Genomic DNA, 23,786 nt, shown 5'->3' with positions numbered 1-23,786 from the left:
TCCAATGGAAGACGGATGGACTCCACGGTAGGCGTGACTCGGGCTCTGGCCTCCTCCAATCGTAGCGCTGGCTTTCTCGCTCACCCACGCCCCCTCACGTGTGCCCCTGCGCGTCCACTCCTGTGTGAGGGGGTTGGGATGGATGACAGCAGGCGAAATATGTCAAGTGAGAAGACGAATCCAACAAGGCTCCGTCAATCTTTCATCCACGTTGGCCTTTTTCGACCTTTATAAGCTTTCTTCATCTTTGTGCAAGCTTCGAAAAAGGTACGTTGTGGCTTTACATTTGGTCGGCACTTTTTGCCTTCCTTTAGAACGCTAACGCCTAAGTAGAGTAACGATCGGGTAATAACTGATTTACGTCTGGAACGTAGGCTTGATTTGATGTCAAATGGACATATTTTCAGTCATCAATGCTGCTTTATGAACTAAATTGTGTCGGGGTGATTGCTTGGAAGGGGGTCGGGACTCCAGATCGGAAAACGGAACGTGCGTGAGTGTAATAATAACCGATTGATAATACACTAATACACAATGCCGTTCTTTAAACATCATTGACTTTTTCTTCATGACGCTTGCCAGGAATTGAAGACAATCTAGGGGGGACTTGGGTTTTGCACTCCGGCACATTTCTTGCCATGAAAAAACTTTTCATTCTTGCACTATTTTTCCTCCACAAGTGTGTCATCAACCCCGGTTTCATTGTTTTCTTTTGTGTGTGGATGCTTGACTGAATGTTGACTAATTGGAGATTCAATTTCACAACAATAGGCAGATTTTTACGCAGGCGTGTTGCGCTGATCTGGGATCTGCAGCGGTATAGGACAAGCTGCACATGGGTGCGCATGGTGTGGGGGCGGAGCTGAGAGCAGTAGCTTGACACAGCTTCCCATTGGCCCAGAAAGCCAGCCAATGCTGGCCCACTTTGGAAAACACGGCCGCCTACACGTGCCTTTGTGGTCGCCTCGCATCTGTGGTTCCGCCCACTGGGCTGTGAACAGTGAAAACAAGCTTCTTAACTCTTTCATTGCCAATGAAAAGACAGCCCATTGGACATCTCTGAGCGCCAAGGAAGGAGTCAGTGAAATATGTCACAAGTCATGCGACACGCTGTGTCGGTCGCAAGCCCCGTGTGGCGGCAGTGACGGGACATTCTTATCACACGGATGTGTGTTCCAAACTAAGGGGAGGTCGAGTTATTTTTGACACGCACATACGTATATCAGGCCGGTATAGAATTAGAGAAAATATGACCTGGAAAAAAATGGCACCGGCTTATGGCCTAGATTTCAACAAAGTCTTGGTATACATATGATTTTCCATCTTCATGGACAGGTCACATGTGCTAGTCTTAAATAGTCTACTCTTGATGCTCCAGCACCCTTTACGACTTTGGTTGGCCACCCAAAATAAAAGCAAAGTTGCAAGTGGTGACGTCAAGTTTGTCTTTGTCCTCGTTTAGTTGCGTCTGTAGGATTGAAGGGGATTACGGGGCGTCTCCCGTACTGGAAGAATAAATAGCAAGAGATTTTAACTTGCGTAGGTCCTGTCCACATTTATACCTTGGGATGCACACCTCTGTTTATCGGGCCACATCAACTATTAGGGGCACAATCCCATATTGATTATCCTGTGGACCAAAGGGGACTAAGCCACGGATGACGTTGGAATCTTCTCTTTCATTTGGACAGTAATGCAAGTCCACGTGTTCTATAATGAGATACACAAGTATAGGCATCTTCTCAAGAAGCCAGGTCCTCACTCTCGTTGTGTTTCTCCCGTTTTAGGTGCTCTTCCCATCGCAGGCCAGCACATCCAAAGGAGGACAGCAGACAAAAGTAGCGTCGGCATCCGCCGGGAAGCTAAATTGAGCTCAACTTTGGTCACTTTCTCGAACTTTCTCCACTTAGTGGCTAACACCATGCATCAAACGTCAATTACCATTTCCATGTCTGCACGTAGCAGTCCCACTTAAGCACAAGCTGCGTCCAATCGGTACCTCGGCACACGCCTCATCCCACTCACATAGTATGAGCTATGACATCTCTCAAGCGGCGGCCAGGGGCGACAATGGCGGCGGTGGCGGCGGCGAAGACGACGACCAGGAATCAGACTCCAAGGGGCCGATGAAGTCGGCCACCGAATCCGTTTCCGAAGATGCCGGCAGGGGCTCCTCCCCCAGTGGAGATTCCGGAGGCGGCCGTCGGAGGGCTCCCAACTCCGACGACACGGACGGACTCTCCAGCGAGAGGGAGAGCGAGGGCGGCACGGAGAGGGAGACCAGCTCCTCCCACGGCCGGCAGTCCACGCGCAGCTCGCACGGATGGTCCAACGGGAAGGACTCGGGGATGATGCTGGAAAGCACGGCCAGTCAGAAGAGCACCAACTCGCAGAGCCTGTCGCCGCCCAGCGGCTCGCTGGCCTACAGCCTGCTGTCCACCAGCTCGGAACACGACCCGCCCTCCACCTCCGGCTGTAGCAGCAACCAGTCGGCGGCCAGGGTGCAGACTCAGAAGGAGTTGATGAAGGCCATCAAGGAGCTGAAGTTCCGTTTGCCGTCCGAGCGCAAGTCCAAGGGCCACTCCGGCACCCTCAGCGCGCTCAAGTACGCCTTGCAGTGCGTCAGACAAGTCCGAGGTGAGATCCCGGCTCGTCCGCGGCCACAAAAAAACATTGGGCTGATGTTTGTTTGTTTGTTTTTCTTTAATGGCTCCAGCTAACAAGGAGTACTATCACCAGTGGAGCGTGGAAGAGTGCCACGGTTGCAGCCTGGATTTGTCCGCCTTCACCATCGAGGAGCTGGACAACATCACTTCCGAATACACCCTAAAAAACACGGTAAGAGAAGGAAGGCAAAGGCATTAGTCAGGAGGAACTCACCATCCGGAACGAAACGTCTCACACGCCGCGTCTCTCCTTTTGCAGGACACCTTCTCGATGGCGGTGTCCTTCCTATCTGGGAAGGTGGTGTACGTGTCGCCCCAGGGCTCGTCGGTGTTGCGCTGCAAGCCGGAGTGCCTCCAGGGTACCATGTTCTCCGAACTTTTGGCCCCGCAAGACGTCAGCACCTTCTACGGCGGCACGGCGCCGTGCCGACTGCCTCTGTGGGCCTCCTGCATCGGATCAGGTGAGTCCTGGCCCCGGCGACCTCTCCCTGGGTGGGACCGAGGACTCACCACGGACCGTCTTCTTTCCGCAGCCTCACCCGCGCTGGACTGCACTCAGGAGAAGTCCATGTTCTGCAGAATCAGCGGCAAGCGGACGCAGGGCGGCGAACCGCGTTATTATCCTTTCCGCCTGACGCCGTACCAGCTCACCGTCCGAGATTCGGACACGGCCGAGCCGCAGCCCTGTTGCCTGCTCATCGCCGAGAGGGTCCACTCTGGATACGAAGGTACTGTTTACCTCGTGAGCACTTATGTCTGTCTGTCCGTGGGCGAGCCTCCCCAACCTTGCGTGGCCTCTTTTCCCATCAGCACCTCGTATCCCTCCAGACAAGAGGATCTTCACCACCAGTCACACTCCCAGCTGCCTCTTCCAAGAAGTGGACGAGAGGTGAGTTGGTCCAGCTTCTTGGCCTTCTTGGCATTTCTGCACCCTACCGGACCGGATTGTCGGTGTGACGCCACGTCTCCTGGCTGCCCAGGGCCGTACCTCTGTTGGGGTATCTGCCGCAGGACTTGGTGGGGACCCCCATTCTGCTGTACATCCACCCCGAAGACAGACCGACGCTGGTGGCCATCCACGAGAAGAGTGAGCGGACGGCCGACTCGGGCGATGGAAGCCATCCGGTCGGCTCTTCTCTGATTGTCTTCTCTCCCCGCAGTCTTTCAATTTGCCGGCCAGCCCTTCGAGTACGCGCCGCTGAGGATGTGCGCCCGCAGCGGGGAGTACCTGACCATCGACACCAGCTGGTCTTCTTTCGTCAACCCTTGGAGTCGCAAGGTGGCCTTTGTGGTGGGACGCCACAAAGTCAGAACGTAAGTGAGCACCCGTGGCGACGTGGGAGGCCGAAGCCGACTCTCTTTACCGACCCGCTCTCCAGGAGCCCGTTGAACGAGGACGTGTTCACGGCCCGTAGCGGCGAAGGTCTCGCCACCACGCCCGACGTGGTGCAGCTCAGCGAGCAGATCCACCGACTTCTGGGCCAGCCGGTGCACGGAGGCGGCGGCTCTCAAGGCTACAGCTCCCTGGGTTCCAGCGGGTCGCGGGGTTCGCACCGCTCGCACCCGCAGCGTCCCAGCGCCTCGGCCACCTCCTCCAGCGAGAGCAACGGACCGGCCGCGGAGGAAGTCGTGGTGGCGGTGGCGATGCACAAGCCCGTGAGTGGCCCATCGACGGCGGCGACTCGATCTGGAAACTTGACCCGGGCCTTCTCTTTCAGATGACCTTCCAGCAGATCTGCAAAGACGTTCACATGGTCAAGACCAACGGGCAACAGGTTTTCATCGAGTCTCGGAACAGGCCGCCGCTCAGAAAGAACGCCGGCACGGGTAATGTTTCCGAAAAGACACGAGTCATCCGGAGCCCATAGAAGCCTATAACGTCTGGTGTCTCGATGACAGTGGTCGCAAAGGGGCCCAGAGCCGTCAACCAAGACCCCGCCAGGGGCCTGGTCTGCGACGCCAGGAAAGCCCCGAAGGATCTGCTGCCCACGCCGCTGGTGCCAAAAGAGGCCCCGCTGGGATATTCCTACCAGCAGATCAACTGTCTAGACAGCATCATCAGGTACCGGTCCCCAATCCAAGCAGCTTGACTGGTTGTCCGGCATTTAGTGACCGCCGTTGACCCCCTTGGCCGCAGATACCTGGAGAGCTGCAACGTTCCCAACACCATCAAACGGAAGTGCGGCTCCTCCTCCGGCACGTCGGCTTCTGAAGAAGACAAACTGCAGGGGAGCAGAAACGCTAAACGTGAGTTAGCATTGGACGCACGTGGACGGCGCTTTGGCCGGGCTCTCACGCTTGCTCTCACAGGTGCGGCGGTCACCCTGGTAGGCGAAGCCCATCCTCTACCCCCACTGACGTTGGCCGCCAAGGCAGAAAGCGTGGCGTCCGTCACGTCGCAGTGTAGCTTCAGTAGCACCATCGTACACGTGGGAGACAAGAAACCCCCGGAATCAGGTTGGATTCCGTCTGTGTGATGTTTGGGAAAGGTTGACGCTCAAATTGCATCGCTAACAGGCCTTTCTGCCTACTGACAGATATCGTGATGGAGGAGGCCCCACCCACTCCAACACTATCTCCCCCAAACTCGATGCCATTGGCGTCCTGCAGTGGCCCAGCGGCCAACTCCGCCCTCCCTCTCGCTCCTCCCCCTCCACCGCCACCTCAAGCGTCTCAAACCCCGCAGCCGACGGCGCCGGAGAGAGACGGTCGGCGCGGCGTGGGTGGCGTGGGCGGCGTGGGCGGCGCCGGCCGGTTGGGCCTTACCAAAGAGGTTCTGTCGGCGCACACGCAGCAGGAGGAGCAAGCCTTCCTGGACCGCTTCAAGGACCTCAGCAAATTGCGGGTCTTCGACCAGACGGCGTCTTCCACCGTGCGCTGCCACACGCCCACCGCCAATCAAAGAGGTGCGTCAGCTCGCCGGATTCGTCCGTTTGGAAGCAAAAGTTAAATCTTCTGGCGTGGCGTGTCTTTCAGGGGTGCGTTGTTCTGGCGACTACCCGTCCGCAGGGGGCGGCTCGGGTCACAGACGCGGCGGGAAGCGGCTAAGGCACCAGGAGCCGGCGGATCATCACGCCACTTTCGGGCTCGCCGGGATGCCCCGAGACCCCGAGAGCCGATCGAGCGCCGCGCCCCCCATGGTGGTGGCGGCGGCGGCGGCGGCGGCGGTGCCGGGAGCCTCCACAAACTCCTCCTCTTGGCCGTCGGTGTGCTCCCAGCCCAGCATTCCCTCGGCGCCGTTCGCGCCGGGCATGCTTCCCATGTACCCGGTGTACCCGCCGCTCAGTCAGCCATTAGCGGTCCAGGATCCGTCGCGTTTTGCGGCCGGTCAAATGGTCCCCCCTATGATGGCCTTGGTCCTCCCCAACTACATGTTCCCACCAATGGGGGCGCCCGTACCTCAGCCGGCCCCCGCCCCCTTACAGTTCTTCGGGCCAAACTTCAACTATCCCAGCGCCGTCCCGGCCCCAGTGCCGGTTCCGTTGCCATTGCCGGTGCCGGTGCCCATGCCAGTTTGCAACATGCCGGTGCCGGTGCCCATGCCAGTTTGCAACATGCCGACGGTTCCCGGCACGGGGGCGGCTTCCCGCAGCAGCACCCCCCAGTCCTACACTCAGACCCACCCCGACCGCGAGGGCGCAGACTCGCCCCTCTTCCAGTCTCGGTGTTCCTCCCCCCTCAACTTATTGCAGCTGGAGGAGCCACCCAGCGGTCGCTTAGAGGGCGCCGCCGGCACGCTGGCGAGCTCACAGCGAGCCACGCCCCCCGCGCCGGGCGGCAACGGCGGGGTGCAGAGTTCCACCGGTCAGAGGAACTCGGCAGACGACGCCAAGGACAATGAAAACGTAAGTACTTTGGCTCCGATGGACAACTCTATTGTCTACTTTTGAAGGAAGCAACATACCTTAATTGGTCCGGTGGGTCCGCAGGGGGAAGCCAACGAGTCCAACAACGACGCCATGTCCACTTCTAGCGACATTCTGGACCTCCTGCTACAGGAAGACTCGCGTTCTGGAACCGGCTCGGCCGCTTCCGGCTCGGGCTCGTCGGGCACCAGGTCCTCCGGGTCCGGTTCGGGCTCGGGCTCCAACGGATGCTGCTCTTCTGGGACAAGCGGCACAAGTCAGTAGACTCTCATTTACCAAGGGGGACTTTTCCCAGCCCAGAGACTCGGGGTCACCAACCTTTACTTGTGTCCCTCTAGGTAGCAGCCAGGGCAGCCACACCAGCAAATACTTTGGCAGCATCGACTCGCTGGAGAACGAACACGCCCGCAAGCAGACGGCGGGCGGCGGCGGCGGCGACGACGGCGGCGAGGGCCAGTTCATCAAGTGCGTCCTGCAGGATCCCATTTGGCTTCTGATGGCCAACACGGACGACAAGGTCATGATGACCTACCAGCTTCCCATCAGGTACGTCGGACAGAGCAAAATAAAAATGAAAAAATGACAAAACTCACCAAGAAGTCCAAGAACTCAGTCCTCCGTCCACCTCCGCAGGGACGTGGAGACGGTGCTGCGGCAAGACCGCGACACGCTCAGGGCCATGCAGAAGCACCAGCCTCGCTTTAACGAAGAACAGAAGAGGGAGCTGAGTCAGGTGCACCCCTGGGTGCGCACCGGACGTCTGCCCAGAGCCGTCAACGTCTCCGTAAGTCCTTCGACTCTGTCGGGATTCCTCGGAAGCCTCGGGTGGCCAAATGCGCAGAGTCCAACCGGCGCTTTTTTTGTCTTCTCAGGGCTGCGCGGGATGCAAGTCACCCAGTTTGCTGCCCACGGGCGCCCCCTTTGACGTGGAGCTCCACGAAATGGAACTTTGCCCCGTCCTGAAGATGCAAGAGGCGACAAACGCCCAAACCACGACCACCAACGGACATCTCCAGGAGGAGGAGGAGGACGATGACGAGGGGCCACGGGACCAAGAAAAAACCCAAGCGGCGGCCGAGGACGGCGCTCGGCCGACATGAGTCACCGGGTCGCAGAGGGAAAACTCCTAACGTTGCCAAGTGCTCCGCGTCACACGCTCGTCGGGTTGGAGCGCCTCCCAGTGGTCGTAAGTCGTTCCCCGGCGTATTCGGGACGCCGCCCGCTAGCTGCGGAAGGTCAACCACGGCCAGAGAGGTCCACCGACGGTGGGGCTAAAAAGGCTTTGAATGTCGGCTGACCACGTCGGTCGGCTAGTGTAAATAAAAGAAAGGTTAAATGTACAGTGTGGCCAAAGAGGAGGCCATTTTGTAAAAAAGTGTATATTTTTCTATGTGCACGGAGAGCGGAGCTTGTTTCAAAGAAAATGACTCACTCACCTTCTTTATGCTCGTCCTTCTCTGTCATTGCGTCGTGGTGCTCACGTCATCCTCAATTTGTGGCTTTCGTGGCTTTTGTGGCGGAAGATTTTTCTCAAATCCTTTGTACAAAAAACAGACAATAAAAATGACTTGAAAGATGACTTTGTGTCAATCGTCCCATTTTTGGAAGTAACTATTTTACTACTTTTTGGTCTGTGGTTCCTGGCCACAGCCTAAAAAAGACAAAAGGAATGCCCTTGTTTGGATCCACTGTAGACTACCAAGAAAAGTACAATTTTATGACTTTGTCCTCCAAAAGGAGGGACTATATGGATGTCTTTAGGGTCTGTGGGCATCCGATCAGTCCAAGTCAACGTCAGCAAAGAAGGGGGGGGGGGCGCCCTGGTCAATTCACGTCACCAAATGAAAGACGCGACTGTAGCACTTATGGCGGCGGCGGCTTTTGCAAACCTGCGTCCAACAGAGGCACTCTGTCCGCCAGTGCGCCTGAAGAAAAAACACGTAGCGTGTCTGGGAAAGCTGGCAAGACGTGCCGTCCTCTTTTGCTCTCCACCCTCCGGCCCTCCGGTCCCTCCGGTCCCTCCTTCCTGCGCTGGTCGTCGCCTTTCCAAATCTCAGAGGGCAGCGCCATGGAGGTCAGGGTGTGGAGCGTCTGCGCGATTTTGGCTTGGACGCTGGGATGGACGGCGGCTCAGGGTCAGGACAACTACACCAGGTGAGCGTCCTCCACTCGGTCCGGACCTGCCGGAGACAAAAGGAGACATTTATGTGGCAAGCGGCGAGAAAATTGAAGGCTTTGTGACAGACTTTGTCGACGTGTGATGCTCCCGTGGCTAAACGCCTGTCGTTTACGCTCAAAAAAAAGATTCTTTTCACGTGTTAAAAATCAAGTCCTTCTTTTTGGTGGTGGCTCCCCGGCTAAGAAAAGACGTCGTCGCACAGGAAACAGGCGTAGTGTGTCGCTGTGGTTTGCAGCGTGGGGGTAAACGTTTGCAGGCGCTGCGTTGTGGTGTGCGCCATGCCTCAGGCTACTCTCCCTACTCTCCTTCAGGCCCGTCTTCAAATGCGGGGGGCATCTGGCGGTGGATTCGGGCATGGTGGCCAGCGAGGGCTTCCCCAGTCCTTACAAAGCCAACAGTAAATGCACCTGGTACATCACGGTCAGTCCAAAGTCCAAAGAATTTGCCGTGGAGGCCCCGAGGAAAGCCACGCCCTCTTCCTTCCTCCCATCCTTCTTTCCCAGGTGCCGGAAGGTCACGTGGTCATGCTGTCCTTCCGCCTCTTCGACATGGAGGCCGAGCCCACCTGTCGCTACGACTACTTGGACGTCTACAACGGCCACACGCGCCTGGTTCAGAAGCTGGGGCGCTTCTGCGGGACCTTCCGACCCGGAGCGCTCATCTCCACCTCCAACACCATGATGATGGACATGGTTTCGGACGACGCCACCGGCGGGAGGGGCTTCCTGGCTTACTTTCGGGCGGGGAAGCCACACGTGGAAGGTGCGCTGGCCTTTTTTTTGTGCTACTACTCTACTGTACTCTATACCCCGCCTTCCCATTTCCTCCCATAGAGAACCAGTTCTGCGGCGGGCGCCTGACCAAATCTCAAGGGTCCGTTCAGACCCCCAATTGGCCCAACTCCAACTACCCGGCGGGGATCAGCTGCTCCTGGTTCATCTCGGTGGAGCCGGGCAACGTGAGTGCTAGTTAATGCTAGTTAACGAACCCACCGAGAGGGGGCGCCTTGGCAAGGTAAGGTTGAGGCGCCAATGAATGAGTTCCTTATGAGTGGAGAGCCAGATTGAAGAATGGGGACGGCTCAATAAGCAGTCTCTGTATTGCGCTGGGGCGGGGGGATTCAGGAAATAGTTTGAAGTTTGCCTTGGCGTCCCGCCGCTTCTTGGCCAGGTGATCGAGGTCAAGTTCGAGAAGCTGGACCTGGAAGCCGACACCTACTGTCGCTACGATTACGTGGCTCTGTTCAACGGCGGAGAGAGAGACGACTCCAGGAGGATCGCCAAGTTCTGCGGCGACAGGGTGCCCGGGTGAGACGCTCTCAGACTCCTAAAAGCGGTCCAAGCTGACCGCAGAGCTTTCTTTCCGTAGGAGCGTCGTGACCAACGGCCATCAGCTCCTGGTCCAGTTTGTCTCCGACCTCAGCGTGACCTCGGACGGCTTCATGGCCTACTACAACAGCATTCCCCGCGGCTCCCGGACTCCCACCGCCGGTGGGGACTTCATCCATCGATCCGGGACGCCCGCCACCACCAAACCCACGGCGAAGCCCACGGCGAAGCCCACGACGAAACCCACGACGAAGCCCACAGTGAAGCCCAACAAAGCCAAGAGCACCCCCAGACCCAAGCTTGTGGTCAAGGCCAAAGCCACTCCCAAACCGGCCAGAAAACCAGTGGCCAAGATCCCTGTGCCGGCGCGCAAACCTACCGTCAAGCCCAAAACGGCGAAACCCACCCGCAGAGCCCCGGTGAAGAAAGCCACGCCCAAACCCAGAATCAAAGCTTCCGCCAAACCCAAAGTCATCAAAGTGGCCAAACCCACGCGTAAGCCCGTAGTCAAGACCAAACCCGGCTCCAAAGCGGCCAAAGCCACCCCCAAAACGCCAGTAAAGGCCAAAGCCACACCCAAACCTAAAGCCACGGCCAAACCCGGAGCCAGCAAGAAACCGGCAGTGAACAAGAAACGTGAGGCCGGCCGGGCGAGCGGTCTCCTACCTTTGTTGACGACTGGGTGACCTGTTTCTGTGTCTTTCTTCCTGCAGCTTTGCCTCTCAACCCATTGTGCACTCAAGCCTGCAAGAGGACGGGGACTCTGGTCTCCAGCTTCTGCCCCAGTGACTTTGGTGAGCTCCGATACGACTCTGTCCGCTAACCGCTATCCGCTAACCACCCCCCGTTCAACCCAGTGTTAACGGGGAAGGTCACAGAGGTCACCCCGGGCCCGAGAGGTTCGGCCACGGTGGAAGTGTCCGTCATCACGACTTACAAGGCGGGAAAACTGAACGTGGCCAGAACGGGACCGAGCACCACCGTCAAACTGACCTCCACCTGTAAGAGGTGCCCCGGGTTGACCAAAGGTAGGACACACCCCTCACATTTTTCCCACTGGTACTTTTGTACGCCCAACACTTTGGCGTTTGCTTCCCCGCAGGCCAAAACTACGTGCTGATGGGCAAAGTGGACGGCCAGGGAAAAGGTCTCCTGAGCCCGTCCAGTTTCGCCCTCCTGTACAAGGCGGTCCACGCCAAAGCCCTCGCCGCCCTGTCGGCCAAAGGGTGCTGACGACGGCCGGGGTGGGAACCATACACTATTAGCATATCAGACCACTGCTGGGTACCAAAGGTATTGGTTGGGAGACTGTCGTTGCTAAACATTTGAATAAAACATACGTCCCCGTCTATTTTTAATCTGCTCTGGTCTGTCTTCTGTCCATCCGGGAATCCACTTCCACCAGTCCAAGTCAAGAATACGGATGGCTGTTTTTCATTTGTTTTTATTCGACACGGTGGAAAGCCCCCTGGACATGGTCCATTCTTCAGTCAGCCGCGGTAAAGGAGTCCATTCGGAAAGGCTTTGAAGAAGAACCTAGCCGCCCGTCCACGGCTTTCTAGATGTAGTCGTCGAGGTCCGGCTGGCTGCACATGAAGACGCCCAAGAGCCCCAGGAAGATGAGGCCCACAAAGAGTGCCATCAGGATGTAGACCAGCGTGGTGGTCCAGAAGGCAAACAGGTAGACTTCCTTGTGGCAGTACGAGCCCACGTCGCTGGCGTTTTTCCAGTAGTTGGGCTTGTAAATGGAGTAGATCCAGATGTTCCCTGCGGAGATTGGAACGGAATTAAGAAATCAAACCTCCGGATAGGGTTTCCCGGTCCAATGAAAAAGGACTCGCTTACCGGCCACGAACCAGCAGAGGAGTATCAGGGACAGCAGGGAGTTCCAGCCTAAGCAGTAATGGCACGTGGGGTTCGGAGGCCCCTCTTTGGCCCGTTTGGCGCAGGGCAGGCAGACGGACAGCACCAGCAGGACCAGGAAGACCCCCACCACCACCAGGTAAATAGGGATGTAGCTCTGGCGGGGGCAGTCGCTCAGGTGCACCGCACCTGACGTCACACGCCACAAGGGCTTACAACGGGAGTTCCCGGGCTTCAAAAGCTCCGTCACACTTACCCACGACGATATGGGCGATGGGGACGATGCACAAGAGCACCTTGGCCGCGACTGCAGAGGGAAAGGGGAGGAGTTTTAGGACGAGAAAGATGCAGGTGGAGAAGCACTTGAGGACGGCAGACTCTCACTTAGGACGGGCGTTGGCGGTTGAGGGAATTTTTTAATGAGATGCAACAGGGCACGGTTGGCCATGGCGCCGTGCCGAAGTGCGTGCGTGCGTGCGTGCGGGGGATCCAAAGCTAGCTGCCAATGGCAAATCACAATCAAAAGCCGGCTAGATAGTCGCCATACTAGCGTGGGAGTGGTTGGACCGCATTCCTGGCGAACAAGCTTGATTAAAAAAATATATATATATCTATATAAATAAAGCCCAAAAACCTCAGGTGAGGAAAGTAACAAGGCATAAATATTAACACCTAAGGTGCGTCTGAACACATAAAAAAAGAGGAGACTGCCTCGCCTTTCCACAGAAAAACGTTTGGAACCTCACCCACACCCACCCACCCACACCCACATCCACACCCTGGGGTCTTTCTTGGTCCCTTGTATGGCGAGACATTGGATTTGGATAACTTTAAAGTATGTATAATAAATGAAATTCATCTTACCTTAGCTGGCAACGACGACCTTCTGACTACAACTTCCCCAGGTGACAAGGTTGGAGCGAGTGATGACGTCAGCGAGAGGAGACGGTTTATCTCGGTCACGTGATCAGAGTTCCTTGGAAAGCATCGGCCTTCACTCTTGTAAAATGTCTCAAAGTGTGTACCAAAAAACTCTTCAATTCAACTTTTATACAGTTTATATCGAAAATACAAGCTTTTAAATGAATCTTGACGGCTGACAAAAGAGACGTGCAATACTCTAGTCTGCCACCGGAGGGCGTCTAAAGTAAACGAATAGACTCCAATGTATTCTCACTTGATTTTTCTAAATGTTAAAGTGCACAAATTGACTCCCAATTCAGTCCCAACATGGCTTGATTCACCTTGATATATTATGTATTTTTTACCTTTAACCTATATTAAATATTATTCCTATTTCTGCCCCATGTGGCAATAAATCTGCCATTCAAAATCAGTGTAAATAGTTGGATGATGCGATTTGAAGGGCATCTCCCTGCATTAGTTCTGATTCTTTTTTGACGTCTCATTTTGAAAAAAAAAACGTCTTTATTTGATCTTATCTTAATTTTGTGTTCTGTCTTCTGTCCATCCCGTCTGGGAAGTCCAGTCCAAGTCAAGAATAGGAATCACTGTTTCCCAATACAGGGGGGATTCTTTTTATTTGACATTGTGGAGATATTTCAACATTGGATAGTTTCACAAAGCTCTACGAGACTCGCCCCTTCTTCAGTCAGCCGCGGTTAAAGGGGTACGTACGGAAAGGGTTTTAAACGGAATCCTCCTCCTGCCTGTCGGCGGCTTTGTACTTCTTCTTCTTCTTCTTCTTCTTCTTCTTCTTCTTCTTCTTCTCCTTTTCTTTTTTTCGGTACCCGGATGTGTTGCAGAACAGGGTGACAGCTAACAGGATGTAGGTCAGCGTGGTGGTCCAGAAAGCAAACAGATAGAGTTTCTCATTGCAGTACAAGCCCTCGTTTTCCAAGTAGTTGGGCTCGTAAATGGAGTAGATCCAAACGTTCCCTGCAGGAGACGGACAAAGCAAACCTCCGGATGGTCTTTTCCGGGCCACACAAGCACGCAAAACAACACGCCGTTGGGTATACACGGTCCGACACCGCAATGAAAAAAGGCCCGACTTACCGGCTATGAACCAGCAGAAGAGAAAAAAGCCACACAGGGAGTTCCAGACGACATACAAACAGTTCGCACGCACCAGGGAGCCCTCTTTGTCCGTTTTGCACCAGGGCAGGAAGACGGACAGCGCCATCACCAGCCCTAAGACGCCCACCACCACCAGGTAAATGGGAATGTGGCGCTGGAGGGGGCAGTCGTTCAGGTACAGCGCACCTGAAATCACACGCCACAAGGGCTTACCAACAAGAGTTCCCGGCCTTCAAAAGCTCCGCCACACTTACCCATGACGATCTGGGCGATGGGCAGGGCGCTATGACACACTATATCCACCACTGCAGAAACAAAAGGGAGGAATTTTAGGATTAGAAAAATTCAAGCGGAGGAGCACTTGAGGACGGCGGACTCTCACCTCGTTTGCGTGCAGACTTCTCTTTAACATGGTCATAAAAACCAGACTCGCTAGAGCAGATCATGGCGGCGGCGGTGGCGGTCTTACGTGCGTGCGGTGGTGGCGGCTCCAAAGCCTGCTGCCAATGGCAAATGACAATCAGAAGCCAGCCATATATTCGCTATACACGCGTGGGAGTGAGTGGATGAACCGCATTCCCGGGGACACAACAAAAAAAAAAGATCATTTCCCAAACAAGGAGACTGCCTCACCTTTCCAAAGAAAAACGGATACTAGTAAAAGCTCACCCACGCCCCTGCCCTGGGGGTCTTGGTCCATATATGGCAAGAAATTGAATTGGACCGGATTGGATAACTTTATAATATATATATATATATATATATATATATATATATATATATATATATATATATATATATATATATATATATATATATATATATATATATATATATATATATATATATATATATATATATATATATATATATATATATATATATATATATATATATATATATATATATATATATATATATATATATATATATATATATATATATATATATATATATATATATATATAATACATGAAATTCCTCTTAATTAAGCTGGCAACGACGACCACCCCTCTTTCAATGGGTCCAGGTGAATGATTGTGGCGAGCCATGACGTCAGCGAGAAGAGATGGATTACCTGTGTCATGTCATTAAAATTCCTTCCGATATTCTTTGGAAAGCATCGGCCTCCTTCACTCTTGTAAAATGTCTCAAAGTTAGTAGCAAAAAAACTCTTGCTACTTTTAACCACGCCAATTCAACTTTTATACAGTTTATATTGAAAATACAAGCTTTGAAAAGAATCTCGACGGCTGACTATAGAGGAGACGTGCAATACCCTAGACAGCCACCGGAGGGCATCTAAAGCAAACAAATAGACTCCAATGTATTCTCACTTGATTTTTCCAAATGTTAAAGTGCACAAAATGACTCATACACAGAGAATTATTAGCCAATTGAGGGTGATAGACCTATAATTTGAAGAAAGAACATTTGTCTATCCGCTGCTGGCCTTGGTCCAACTGTCTATGCGTAACAAATTCCGATGAATTTTAAAGCAGAATGTTTGCACACCCACATTTGTCAACGTCGTTGGCACTCAAAACATCCCTTTTGCTATTATCCTCTCAACAAATGACAAGGTTTCAAAACTGAAATCAACTGAATTTTTCACATTTGCATCTCTAGATTTTATAGATTTTTTGTTGTTGACGTTATTGGACTTGGCATTATATGCAATTCAATCCCAAAATGGCTTGATCCACCATGAAATTATATATTATATATATGTTTTTAAATTTTCCCTACAATAAATATCACTGCAGTTTTTGACTTCTCCCCATGTGTTAATAAATCTGCCATCCAAAATCATTGTATAAATAGTTGTATGATGAGGTATGACGGGCACCTCCCTGCATTCGTTCTGCTTCATCTTCTTCTTTTTTCACGTCTCACATTTTTTTATGGCCTTCTTTATTTGATTTCTTTTCTCCAAGACACCAATCAAGACTTTCCTCCCTCCCTCCCTCCCTCCCTCCCTCCCTCCCTTTTGACTCCCATCTGTATCAAATTTTCTTCCCATCTGACAACCATCTCGCGCATGCCGCCAATTAGCTTCCATTTCCACTCAAGTCAAGACTAAATGGAGCGCGAGAAGAAGACGAAAAGACGAGAAGACGAGGCCCGCCGCCGGACACGGACAAACTCTCAAAAGCCAAGTGTGGCTTGACGCCATTTCAACAAGCCAAAACATTCCAAAATGAGACAAGAATTGTTCTTGCTAACCCTTCAAATCCCTTCAAAAAATTCATTTTTTCCTTCTATATTTGACAAATAATAGTAAAGAATTGCCTACCTGTAGCTGTCCTTGGCCAGTCTTCCCAGTTGAAATGAATTGGACGTCCATTTTGGTGGTCCACGGGCAGCTGAAATGTAAACAAAAAAATCCAGTGAGCGCTTAGTTTCTACATAAAAAGCTTGTGTAGAATCCACAATGCAATAAACAGTAGTCACAAAACAATATTTTGCAGGCCTCATCCATTTGCAAGTGTGTGTGTTTTTATGTCGGACATAAAGACACAAAAAACACACTAGTAATTATGTTTTTTTTAGTATTAAAATGATGTCCCAAATAGAATAAAATATGTAGATTGTAGCATAATAGGCAGGCCTTCCTTTTTGAAAAACAGGCCCGTCAGCCAGCCAGCCAGCCAGCGCACTCCTTTTTTAATCTTCTCCCCCTCCTGCTTTCCTTTCTCTTTTTTTTTTTTTTGTTGAAGACAGAAGACAGCCGTGCTGAAGCTGGATGTGCGCACGGACACTTTTCTGGGAGAACAAGCATCTCGGGAGGGGGGACGCGCATGGTGAGCTTTGCCTCTTTTCTTTTAAAATTCCCCAAAAAAATGGCTATTTTGCAACCAAATTCCGACATTTTTACTTTTAAAGTTCACATCGTTGTGTTAAATGTATCTACCGTCAATGCAGGAATTATTATTTCACGTGTTAGTGATTTTAGCAACTAAATAAATGTATATTTTTGTATGTAAATGGTTGATAAAAGAAGCGCCGCGTTTAATGCCAATTGGATCTTTGCACGCCATCATGAAATGAAGGCCTTAAAATGACGCAGCTGGGCAAACACCATCCTTCCCGGAATGGAAGTAAAAGCACGCAATTAGCCGCGCGCGATTAAGCGGCGGCCGGCGAGTGAAAACACGGCTTTAATCATGAAAAGCATTTCTCCCAAATCACGCAAGTGGAGTTGCAAAAGCCACGTCGTAAATCTCCAAGATGGAAGATCTTTTACGTTGTGATCTTTTGCCAGAGAAATCCAAGAAGCCACAAAAACACGGCTTGGAAGGACGCGCACTCAGCCAGAAGCCTTTTTTTTTAAATTGATGGGGCCTCTTTGTTGATTTTTGGTGTGTTTTTGGCCGATAAAAGATTTTTTTTCCCGGGTGGCGGCGGCGGCGGCGGCATGTGGATTTCATTGACACTTTTGTACGCGGCGACGGCGGCGACGGCGGCGACGGCGGCGGCCACATTTACCAGCGCGGCTCATCTTTGGAATGGCAATGATTTCACGGCCATCTGTTTTTCAATATCAACACGTGAAGCCTCCGTGGGAAGAGGCCCCACAACAATTGGAGATCCACATTTATTTGGATCACATCTATTTATTCAATTTGATACACCACATTAAGTCTCAAGGAAAAGGTAAGCTAGTTTTAACGGGTCATTTTGAGCTGCATTTTTCTTTGGCAGTAACTCCTACGTCTCAAAAAAAAAATAATCTTGTGTGTATTCTGAGTTGGAGGCCTTGAAGCTAAAGATATCACCACCACCACCACCACCACCACCACCACCACCAGCACCACCAGCAAGTGCATTTCAATCCACTTTGCGCCACTTCCACCACTAAAATTAGACGATTAGACCAAAAACGGCACGGCTGGAATCTCTTGCGTGTGGAATAACACACACACACACACACACACACACACACACTCGTACACACACACACATATGCAGGCCAGGAATGCGTTTTGGGAATACGGGGCGGCAGGGTTGGATTTCTGCGGACAATTGCAAAGGAACAAACAAGTGCGAGCGCTTACATGCGCCGACAGGTGTCCAAAATACACACTTTGATGCTAGACTTTGGAAGGCTTCGGGGGCTCCCCATATTCCGGCGTTCTTCTCAACTCATTGGCAAGTATTTGCCGCCGTCGTCCCGCCGACAAATTCATTTCGGGGATCCGTCCGTCCGTCCGTCCGTCCGTACGGCGTGGTCACTTTCCTTTTCGCTGGTCCGGATTTGGTTTTTCAATTTGTTACGGGGCCCGCTCTGCCCGCTCGCAATCCGTCACCGTCAATTTGGAAGCTGGGTGTTTTCCAGAAGGACGACCCGACGCCTCGGGTTCTGAGGCCCCCGCCGGCCGTCAGTGTCAGCCCCTCGTTAGGGCTGCCGTAGAGCGACGGGGCCAGGTGACGCGCCGGCCGGGGGGGTCCGTCCGGCCTTCTCCACGTGGACAATGTTGCCAGATAGCGGGAGGTGGTCTGTGTTCCGGGGGCTCCGTCGTTGCTTTTGTCCGCATTCCAAGACTAACAAAGAGTCAAATCTTGACAGCGGGATGAATTACGCCGGCCGGCCAGCCGGCCGCCGCCGCTCGCCATCTGGAAGGGGCGGGAAGACATTTGTCGGCCGGGGCCGGGGAGAAAAAACATTGGAGTTCCCGGCCGGGTTCCGATGGATCCGTTCCGGTTTGGGCTTGGGCTGGGGCTCCAGCTGGGAAGCTACGCTAACTTTGCTCAAAGCCACGCCGCTCATCCCGTGGTCTTGTCTCCCGCAGGCTGGCTGACATGTTGTCCCGAGACTTTTCCCTCCCCGCCTCCACCTCCGCCTCCACCTCGGTGGTCCTCCTCCTCCTGTACCTGCTTCCCCGTCCCCTTCTCCCGTCCTCGCCGTCCCCCCGCCCCCTGAGTTGGACTTCGCCGCAGGACCCCTGCTATCAAGCGGACGGCCGTCCCCGCCACTGCCTGTCCGAGTTCATCGACGCCGCCCGCGGCGTCTCGGCGGAGGCCGGCCGCTCCCCGCCGGGCTCGGCCTCCGGCGGAGACGCCGCGGGGACCCCGACGGAGCCCCAAAATCCTCACAACCTGACCTGCCGGCGGGCCCGGGGCAGCCGGGACGGCGGGGACTGGGTGCTGAGCGTGCCCCTGGGTCGCCGCTTCGAGATCGCCTACGTGAGTCTGCGCTTTTGCCACGGCGCAGAGCCGTGGGACCCCCCGTCCGTCTCCGTCTTCAAGTCCATGGACTACGGAAAGACGTGGAGGCCCATGCAACACTATTCCGCCGACTGTCTGGGGGACTTTGGTCTCGCCGCCCGCACGGCGGCCGCCAGCAGGCGGCAGGAGACGGAAGCGCTGTGCTCCGATCCCCGGCCCTTGCAGCGGCGACGGGGCGGCGCCGTGCTGGCCTTCTCGACCCTGGACGGGCGCCCGTCCTGGCCCGATTTCGACTACAGCCCCACCTTGCAAGACTGGGTGACGGCCACGGACATCCGCGTGGTCTTCCACCAGAAATGGGAGGAGGCTGGGCAGGCAGACGCAAAGAACGTGACCCTGGGGCGGGGCGCTCCCTTCAGAAAGGCTTCCGACCACGTTGGCCAGAGCGCCGCCAGGCCGTGGCTCCTTTGCTCCAACGGAGACTGCGACCGGAGCAGAGAGGGCAAAGGGCGAGAACTCAGGAAACGGCGAAACAACCGCCCCCCCGCCGCCGTCGGCGGAAAGCCGCGGGGCTCGGCCCCGCCCCTTCTGGGCCTGTCGGACCTGCAGGTGGGGGGCCGCTGCAAATGCAACGGCCACGCTTCCAAGTGTCGGCGCGACCAGGCGGGGCGAGCCCGCTGCGTGTGCGAGCATCACACGGCCGGGCCGGACTGCGACGTGTGCGAGGACTTCTACTTGGACAGACCCTGGCACCGGGCCACGCCCAGCCAGCCCAACCCTTGCGTGGGTGAGTCTAGCAGCCGCCGGCCGGCCAGCCCGCCTCCACCCGTTGTCTTTTGCCTTTGTGTCGGCCGCAGCCTGCCAGTGCAACGGGCATTCCAAGAAGTGCCGCTTCAGCACGGAGGCCTTCCAGCAGTCCGGCCGGCGCAGCGGCGGCGTCTGCCTCAAGTGTCGCCACCACACGGCGGGACGCCACTGCCAGTACTGCCACGCGGGCTACACCCGGGACCAAAGCAAGCCGCCGGGCCACCGCCGGGCCTGCCGACGTCAGTGTCTGTCGAGGGAGGTGCGGGTTTCCCCCGGCTTTTGCGCGGTTAAACCCGCTCTTTTCCTCCCCCTAGCCTGCCAGTGCAACCCCCTGGGGGCGGTGGGCCGCGGCTGCAACAACACCACGGGTCAGTGTCTGTGCCGGCAAGGGGTGACCGGCCTCGGGTGCAACCGCTGCGCCCCGGGATACAAACGGGGCACGTCGCCACTGCGCCCCTGCGTCCGTAAGTCCCACCGGGCGCCTCGCCGCCTTTACCAGAGGACGACGTGGCTGTCTTTGCGATTGCAGTGACGGAAGACGCGGCTCCGACTCCGGTCTTCCGGCATCGGTACGCCATCGGTGAGCCAAAATGGCCGGCCGCGGCGGGGGAAGTGTAGACGGGTGCTAACGCTAAGCCTCCCCCTGCAGATGAGGAGTGTGCGTCCCACTGCCAGCCGCCATGGCAGGCTAAAGTCAGGATGAACTTGGACACCTACTGCCTCAAAGACTACGGTGGGTTGCCAGTGAGCTTTTCCAGCTTTTCTACATTGCTTTGTGTCCACAAAGTGAGCGGATGTCCACGTTTGCCAGTGCTCAAAGCCCAGGTGAACGGGAAGGAGCGTTCCGGTCCCTGGTGGAACTTCTCCATCTCCGTCCAGGTGGTCTTCCGCTGGGGTTCCCCCTCCCGCCTGCGCAGGGGCCCCCAGTCCCTTTGGGTCCCGGACCGGGACCTGGCCTGCGGCTGCCCCGCCCTCCGGGACGGCCGGACCTTCCTGCTGATCGGCGCCGACCGGGAGCGGGGGGGCCGGGCCCCGGACGAGAGCCGGCTGGTGGCCGACCGGGAGCGGGGGGGCCGGGCCCCGGACGAGAGCCGGCTGGTGGCCGACCGGGAGCGGGGGGGCCGGGCCCCGGACGAGAGCCGGCTGGTGGCCGACCGCTCCACCCTGGCCCTCCAGTGGCGGGAACACTGGAGCCCCAAACTCAGGGCCTTTCGGGGGCAGGACAAGAGGGGCGGCTGTCTCCGGCTTGCCCCGGGGGGGCCCCCGGAGCCGCCCACGGGCTACTTGCCCCCTCACCTGCGAGCTAACGCGGGGGACAGCGGTGAATAAAAGCACAGTGAAAGTTTCTGACATTTTCTACTTATTAGCTATGGTCGTTATTGTAAATAAATAAAAAGGCCTTGGTGCGTGTTAGCTAGTGACGCCTCGGAGGGCCTCGTTGCAAAGACAGATGGAAGGAAGCCGGCCTATTTGCAGTCGGGGAGGCTTACTGATTGGCTGTGGGGCGTCATTGGCAGGAAGCCGGCCTATCGGGGACGCTTACTGATTGGCTGTGGGGCGTCATTGGCAGGAAGCCGGCCTATTTGCAGTCGGGGACGCTTACTGATTGGCTGTGGGGCGTCATTGGCAGGAAGCCGGCCTATTTGCAGTCGGGGACGCTTACTGATTGGCTGTGGGGCGTCATTGGCAGGAAGCGATCAAATGCCTGCCTAAGAGGCCAACTATCTGGCCTTGGCTTTGCACCTGCCAGATTGAGGGTACGCGCAGGAAGCACCTGTCATTAGCCGTCTCTTCCCGCCAGCGCCCGACGACATGAGCGTTTGATCCCCCCAAAGTCCCCGAAGGCACACACTTACACGGACACTAACAGACAACTTAAGCCTCTCTGGCTGGCGTGGACGACACACGGCCATGTTTTTCGCACGGAGCGAGCCCAGCCAACCCCCACCCCCCACCCCCTACCCTTTTCTCCGCAACCCCAGACGGCAGATCGGTTCATCTTTCTATTGAATACGTCCATATTCATAAGAATAATTCCCATTTACAAGTCATATGAGTTGAAATAATTTCATGACCAATTAATTTAGCTACAAGATATAACAAAATCAATGGAAATAGATAGTATAATAGTACTTTTGTATCCATTCTAACAACACACACACACACACACACACAGATTCTCTTTTGGTGTCTTGCGGCCAACGCTAACACGAGATGTTCAATCCCCCGTCACGGGCAATTTTGGGCTGCCTTTGAAATGTCTTGAAGGCGCTATGGAATGGGAGCCATTGAACGAGAGCCCTTCCCCAGCTGGATTTTCTATTTCCATACGGCGGACACACTCCCCATACTTTTGTCACTTTTCGGCACGCTGGTAAAATGATTCCACTTTCTTCCCATAAAAGGCAACGACCACGTCCACGGACTTTGCGTTCACGTGGTTTAAGGGGCAGCGGAGTGTTTTGGATTTGGCCGAACGACCCCCCCCCCCCACCAACATGATTTGTCGTCTGAATTGTCAAAAGTCGTAACCCTAACCCCGGAAGGTCCAGGTGGCGGCCCAGTAGCGCTGGCGGCTGGCCTTTTTTCAGCCTAGTTTGATTCCAAGCGAAACCAATCGGCATTTCAAGCCCGGGGAGGTGACCTATGACCCGTTTTCCCTACCGTGCGCAACGTCGGGGGAAAATGTTTTTCCAATTTAAAATAAATTCCAATGAAAACTTTCACATTTTAAATGGGCATCAAAATATATATATATATTTTAAATCTCTAAACTCTTTTGGTGGCAAAATGGGATTTTTTAAAGCATTATATAAGGCATTTTGAGTAATAGATTGATTATATTATATAGATGATACGGAAAAGAAGGCCCATTTGTATTTTGATCTTGTCTAACGGATGGTGGTCCGTCAAGTGGGTGGTCTGGACACGCCGTGTCCGTCATGTGGCAGAAAGATTCAGCGCTTTAGCACGGCAAGTAGCACATATGCTACCTCTATCTTTTTTTCTTTAACCCCGCAAAGTCTCCTATTTGTTTTAACTTCTATTTGTAATAAACATTAGACTGTATTCCCTCCTTTGAGTGGAAACCTATCTTTGTAATTAAAGGTTTGTTACTGTCCCTTCTTTTACATTATTTACTAAATATTGGAAAGGTCAAATATAAAATTAAGATTTGGATAAATCCCTGTATTTGATCAACTTGATTTAAAATAATTCCCAACACTAACGGTGAGTTTAATACTGAACTTAACATTCAATTCCAACGAGAAAAATACAGGCTTTGAAATATATAAATAAATATATTTATATATTTGAATATATACATATATATATATATTTTTTTTTAAATGATGAAGATATTTAATTCTACACTAACGTACGGCGCAGGAACTTTCAAATTTGCGTGCGTCAGTTTTCCAAAGCTCACTCAACCGCTCTTACACTGCCCTCCTGTGGACACCATCAGTCCTTACAGCTTAATGGAGCCAACCTATGGGGTTTCCAGGACAACCCAAACAAAACAATTCCCTAGCCTGGGAGGGAAAAAAAATCTGAGAGACTGCAAAGGCCATTACAGGGAGCCAAGCATAAACGCATTTTCTATGGGGAAACGCGATAATTAATGTGAAGAAGAAACTTACATGAGGTGGCTGTTGCCAGAGGCCAGATGACATCAGATAGATGGGCTCATCACTCGTGTCATTGCCCTTCAAAAAGTGGCCTTCGGTCATCAAAAAAAAAAAAAAAGCTGCCATCGGGTCACCTTGGGGGACGGGAGAAATATGTCAATATGGTTGCAGAAGACACTTGAAGCCAGATGAAGCGTGCGTGCACTCGAAAGGACAGAGAGACACTGAAGCGTGGG

General features: G+C 53.9%; 5 protein-coding genes and 1 long non-coding RNA gene across 16 annotated transcripts; 3 read left to right on the top strand and 3 right to left on the bottom strand.

Annotated features, from left to right (window-relative positions):
• Positions 1-129: 129 nt before the first annotated feature.
• On the top strand, positions 130-8,109 carry per1b (period circadian clock 1b). 4 transcript variants are annotated; one of them, XM_077741613.1, is made up of 19 exons: positions 130-267; positions 1,788-2,637; positions 2,717-2,838; positions 2,926-3,127; positions 3,200-3,394; positions 3,477-3,555; positions 3,647-3,753; positions 3,827-3,980; positions 4,046-4,322; positions 4,385-4,493; positions 4,566-4,728; positions 4,804-4,913; positions 4,977-5,123; positions 5,204-5,572; positions 5,643-6,511; positions 6,596-6,788; positions 6,871-7,078; positions 7,166-7,316; positions 7,405-8,109. In XM_077741613.1, exons 2-19 carry the CDS (start codon positions 2,031-2,033, stop codon positions 7,630-7,632), a joined length of 4,290 nt encoding a protein of 1,429 aa, XP_077597739.1. In that variant the 5' UTR covers positions 130-267; positions 1,788-2,030; the 3' UTR covers positions 7,633-8,109. The 4 variants fall into 4 exon arrangements, with proteins under 4 accessions (XP_077597739.1, XP_077597738.1, XP_077597736.1 ...); XM_077741612.1 differs by having other exon boundaries at positions 4,804-5,123; XM_077741610.1 differs by having other exon boundaries at positions 2,926-3,394.
• On the bottom strand, positions 4,255-8,830 carry LOC144213263 (uncharacterized). The gene is made up of 6 exons (XR_013329929.1): positions 8,422-8,830; positions 7,969-8,069; positions 7,126-7,842; positions 6,851-7,025; positions 6,571-6,767; positions 4,255-4,401 (listed from the first exon to the last, which is right to left on the bottom strand). It is a non-coding gene; the product is annotated as an uncharacterized LOC144213263 (long non-coding RNA).
• pcolceb (procollagen C-endopeptidase enhancer b) lies at positions 8,445-11,390 on the top strand. The gene is made up of 9 exons (XM_077741614.1): positions 8,445-8,686; positions 9,023-9,131; positions 9,215-9,473; positions 9,545-9,669; positions 9,882-10,018; positions 10,080-10,675; positions 10,753-10,833; positions 10,897-11,067; positions 11,142-11,390. Exons 1-9 carry the CDS (start codon positions 8,601-8,603, stop codon positions 11,270-11,272), a joined length of 1,695 nt encoding a protein of 564 aa, XP_077597740.1. The 5' UTR covers positions 8,445-8,600; the 3' UTR covers positions 11,273-11,390.
• Positions 11,391-11,467: 77 nt separating this feature from the next.
• LOC144213262 (transmembrane protein 272) lies at positions 11,468-12,905 on the bottom strand. Of its 3 annotated transcripts, none has more exons than XM_077741616.1 (5): positions 12,767-12,905; positions 12,287-12,401; positions 12,159-12,209; positions 11,885-12,091; positions 11,468-11,806 (listed from the first exon to the last, which is right to left on the bottom strand). In XM_077741616.1, exons 2-5 carry the CDS (start codon positions 12,348-12,350, stop codon positions 11,598-11,600), a joined length of 531 nt encoding a protein of 176 aa, XP_077597742.1. In that variant the 5' UTR covers positions 12,351-12,401; positions 12,767-12,905; the 3' UTR covers positions 11,468-11,597. The 3 variants fall into 3 exon arrangements, with proteins under 3 accessions (XP_077597742.1, XP_077597744.1, XP_077597743.1); XM_077741618.1 differs by having other exon boundaries at positions 12,287-12,397; positions 12,767-12,819; XM_077741617.1 differs by having other exon boundaries at positions 12,287-12,476; positions 12,767-12,809.
• A 539-nt stretch (positions 12,906-13,444) lies between these two features.
• On the bottom strand, positions 13,445-23,667 carry LOC144213546 (transmembrane protein 272-like). Of its 5 annotated transcripts, none has more exons than XM_077742058.1 (6): positions 23,563-23,667; positions 16,239-16,308; positions 14,325-14,442; positions 14,197-14,247; positions 13,922-14,128; positions 13,445-13,801 (listed from the first exon to the last, which is right to left on the bottom strand). In XM_077742058.1, exons 2-6 carry the CDS (start codon positions 16,287-16,289, stop codon positions 13,551-13,553), a joined length of 678 nt encoding a protein of 225 aa, XP_077598184.1. In that variant the 5' UTR covers positions 16,290-16,308; positions 23,563-23,667; the 3' UTR covers positions 13,445-13,550. The 5 variants fall into 5 exon arrangements, with proteins under 5 accessions (XP_077598184.1, XP_077598181.1, XP_077598182.1 ...); XM_077742055.1 differs by lacking the exon at positions 23,563-23,667 and adding an exon at positions 18,001-18,725; XM_077742056.1 differs by lacking the exon at positions 23,563-23,667 and adding an exon at positions 18,001-18,725 and having other exon boundaries at positions 14,325-14,439.
• ntn5 (netrin 5) lies at positions 16,663-21,412 on the top strand. Of its 2 annotated transcripts, none has more exons than XM_077742053.1 (7): positions 16,663-16,746; positions 18,736-19,898; positions 19,969-20,157; positions 20,233-20,382; positions 20,448-20,498; positions 20,568-20,651; positions 20,730-21,412. In XM_077742053.1, the coding sequence occupies exons 2-7, from the start codon at positions 18,746-18,748 to the stop codon at positions 21,245-21,247; spliced, it is 2,145 nt and encodes a 714-aa protein (XP_077598179.1). In that variant the 5' UTR covers positions 16,663-16,746; positions 18,736-18,745; the 3' UTR covers positions 21,248-21,412. The 2 variants fall into 2 exon arrangements, with proteins under 2 accessions (XP_077598179.1, XP_077598180.1); XM_077742054.1 differs by lacking the exon at positions 16,663-16,746 and adding an exon at positions 17,221-17,599.
• Positions 23,668-23,786: the final 119 nt, after the last annotated feature.

This window comes from Stigmatopora nigra, chromosome 20 (genome assembly GCF_051989575.1).
Source record: "Stigmatopora nigra isolate UIUO_SnigA chromosome 20, RoL_Snig_1.1, whole genome shotgun sequence".
NCBI classification, from domain to species: Eukaryota; Metazoa; Chordata; class Actinopteri; order Syngnathiformes; family Syngnathidae; genus Stigmatopora; species Stigmatopora nigra.
The sequence above is the reverse complement of the archived record's forward strand: the minus strand, read 5'-3'. Positions and strand labels throughout refer to the sequence as shown.

What these genes read in the sequence shown, in the direction of transcription:
- LOC144213262 (XM_077741616.1), bottom strand. Translation starts at nt 12,350, where the DNA reads ATGGCCAACCGTGCCCTGTTGCATCTCATTAAAAAATTCCCTCAACCG. An exon ending in CATCGCCCATATCGTCGTGG is followed by an intron (nt 12,092 to 12,158) that starts GTAAGTGTGACG and finishes GTGTGACGTCAG; the next exon opens with GTGCGGTGCACCTGAGCGAC. An exon ending in CCTCTGCTGGTTCGTGGCCG is followed by an intron (nt 11,807 to 11,884) that starts GTAAGCGAGTCC and finishes CAATCTCCGCAG; the next exon opens with GGAACATCTGGATCTACTCC.
- pcolceb (XM_077741614.1), top strand. Translation starts at nt 8,601, where the DNA reads ATGGAGGTCAGGGTGTGGAGCGTCTGCGCGATTTTGGCTTGGACGCTG. An exon ending in GGGGAAGCCACACGTGGAAG is followed by an intron (nt 9,474 to 9,544) that starts GTGCGCTGGCCT and finishes TTCCTCCCATAG; the next exon opens with AGAACCAGTTCTGCGGCGGG. An exon ending in CTTCTGCCCCAGTGACTTTG is followed by an intron (nt 10,834 to 10,896) that starts GTGAGCTCCGAT and finishes CGTTCAACCCAG; the next exon opens with TGTTAACGGGGAAGGTCACA.
- ntn5 (XM_077742053.1), top strand. Translation starts at nt 18,746, where the DNA reads ATGTTGTCCCGAGACTTTTCCCTCCCCGCCTCCACCTCCGCCTCCACC. An exon ending in GCCACTGCGCCCCTGCGTCC is followed by an intron (nt 20,383 to 20,447) that starts GTAAGTCCCACC and finishes TTGCGATTGCAG; the next exon opens with TGACGGAAGACGCGGCTCCG. An exon ending in CTACTGCCTCAAAGACTACG is followed by an intron (nt 20,652 to 20,729) that starts GTGGGTTGCCAG and finishes CACGTTTGCCAG; the next exon opens with TGCTCAAAGCCCAGGTGAAC.
- per1b (XM_077741609.1), top strand. Translation starts at nt 2,031, where the DNA reads ATGAGCTATGACATCTCTCAAGCGGCGGCCAGGGGCGACAATGGCGGC. An exon ending in AATACACCCTAAAAAACACG is followed by an intron (nt 2,839 to 2,925) that starts GTAAGAGAAGGA and finishes CTCCTTTTGCAG; the next exon opens with GACACCTTCTCGATGGCGGT. An exon ending in CGGTGGCGATGCACAAGCCC is followed by an intron (nt 4,323 to 4,384) that starts GTGAGTGGCCCA and finishes CTTCTCTTTCAG; the next exon opens with ATGACCTTCCAGCAGATCTG.
- LOC144213546 (XM_077742055.1), bottom strand. Translation starts at nt 18,068, where the DNA reads ATGGGGAGCCCCCGAAGCCTTCCAAAGTCTAGCATCAAAGTGTGTATT. An exon ending in TTGGACACCTGTCGGCGCAT is followed by an intron (nt 16,309 to 18,000) that starts GTAAGCGCTCGC and finishes TTTACATTTCAG; the next exon opens with CTGCCCGTGGACCACCAAAA. An exon ending in CATCGCCCAGATCGTCATGG is followed by an intron (nt 14,129 to 14,196) that starts GTAAGTGTGGCG and finishes GTGTGATTTCAG; the next exon opens with GTGCGCTGTACCTGAACGAC.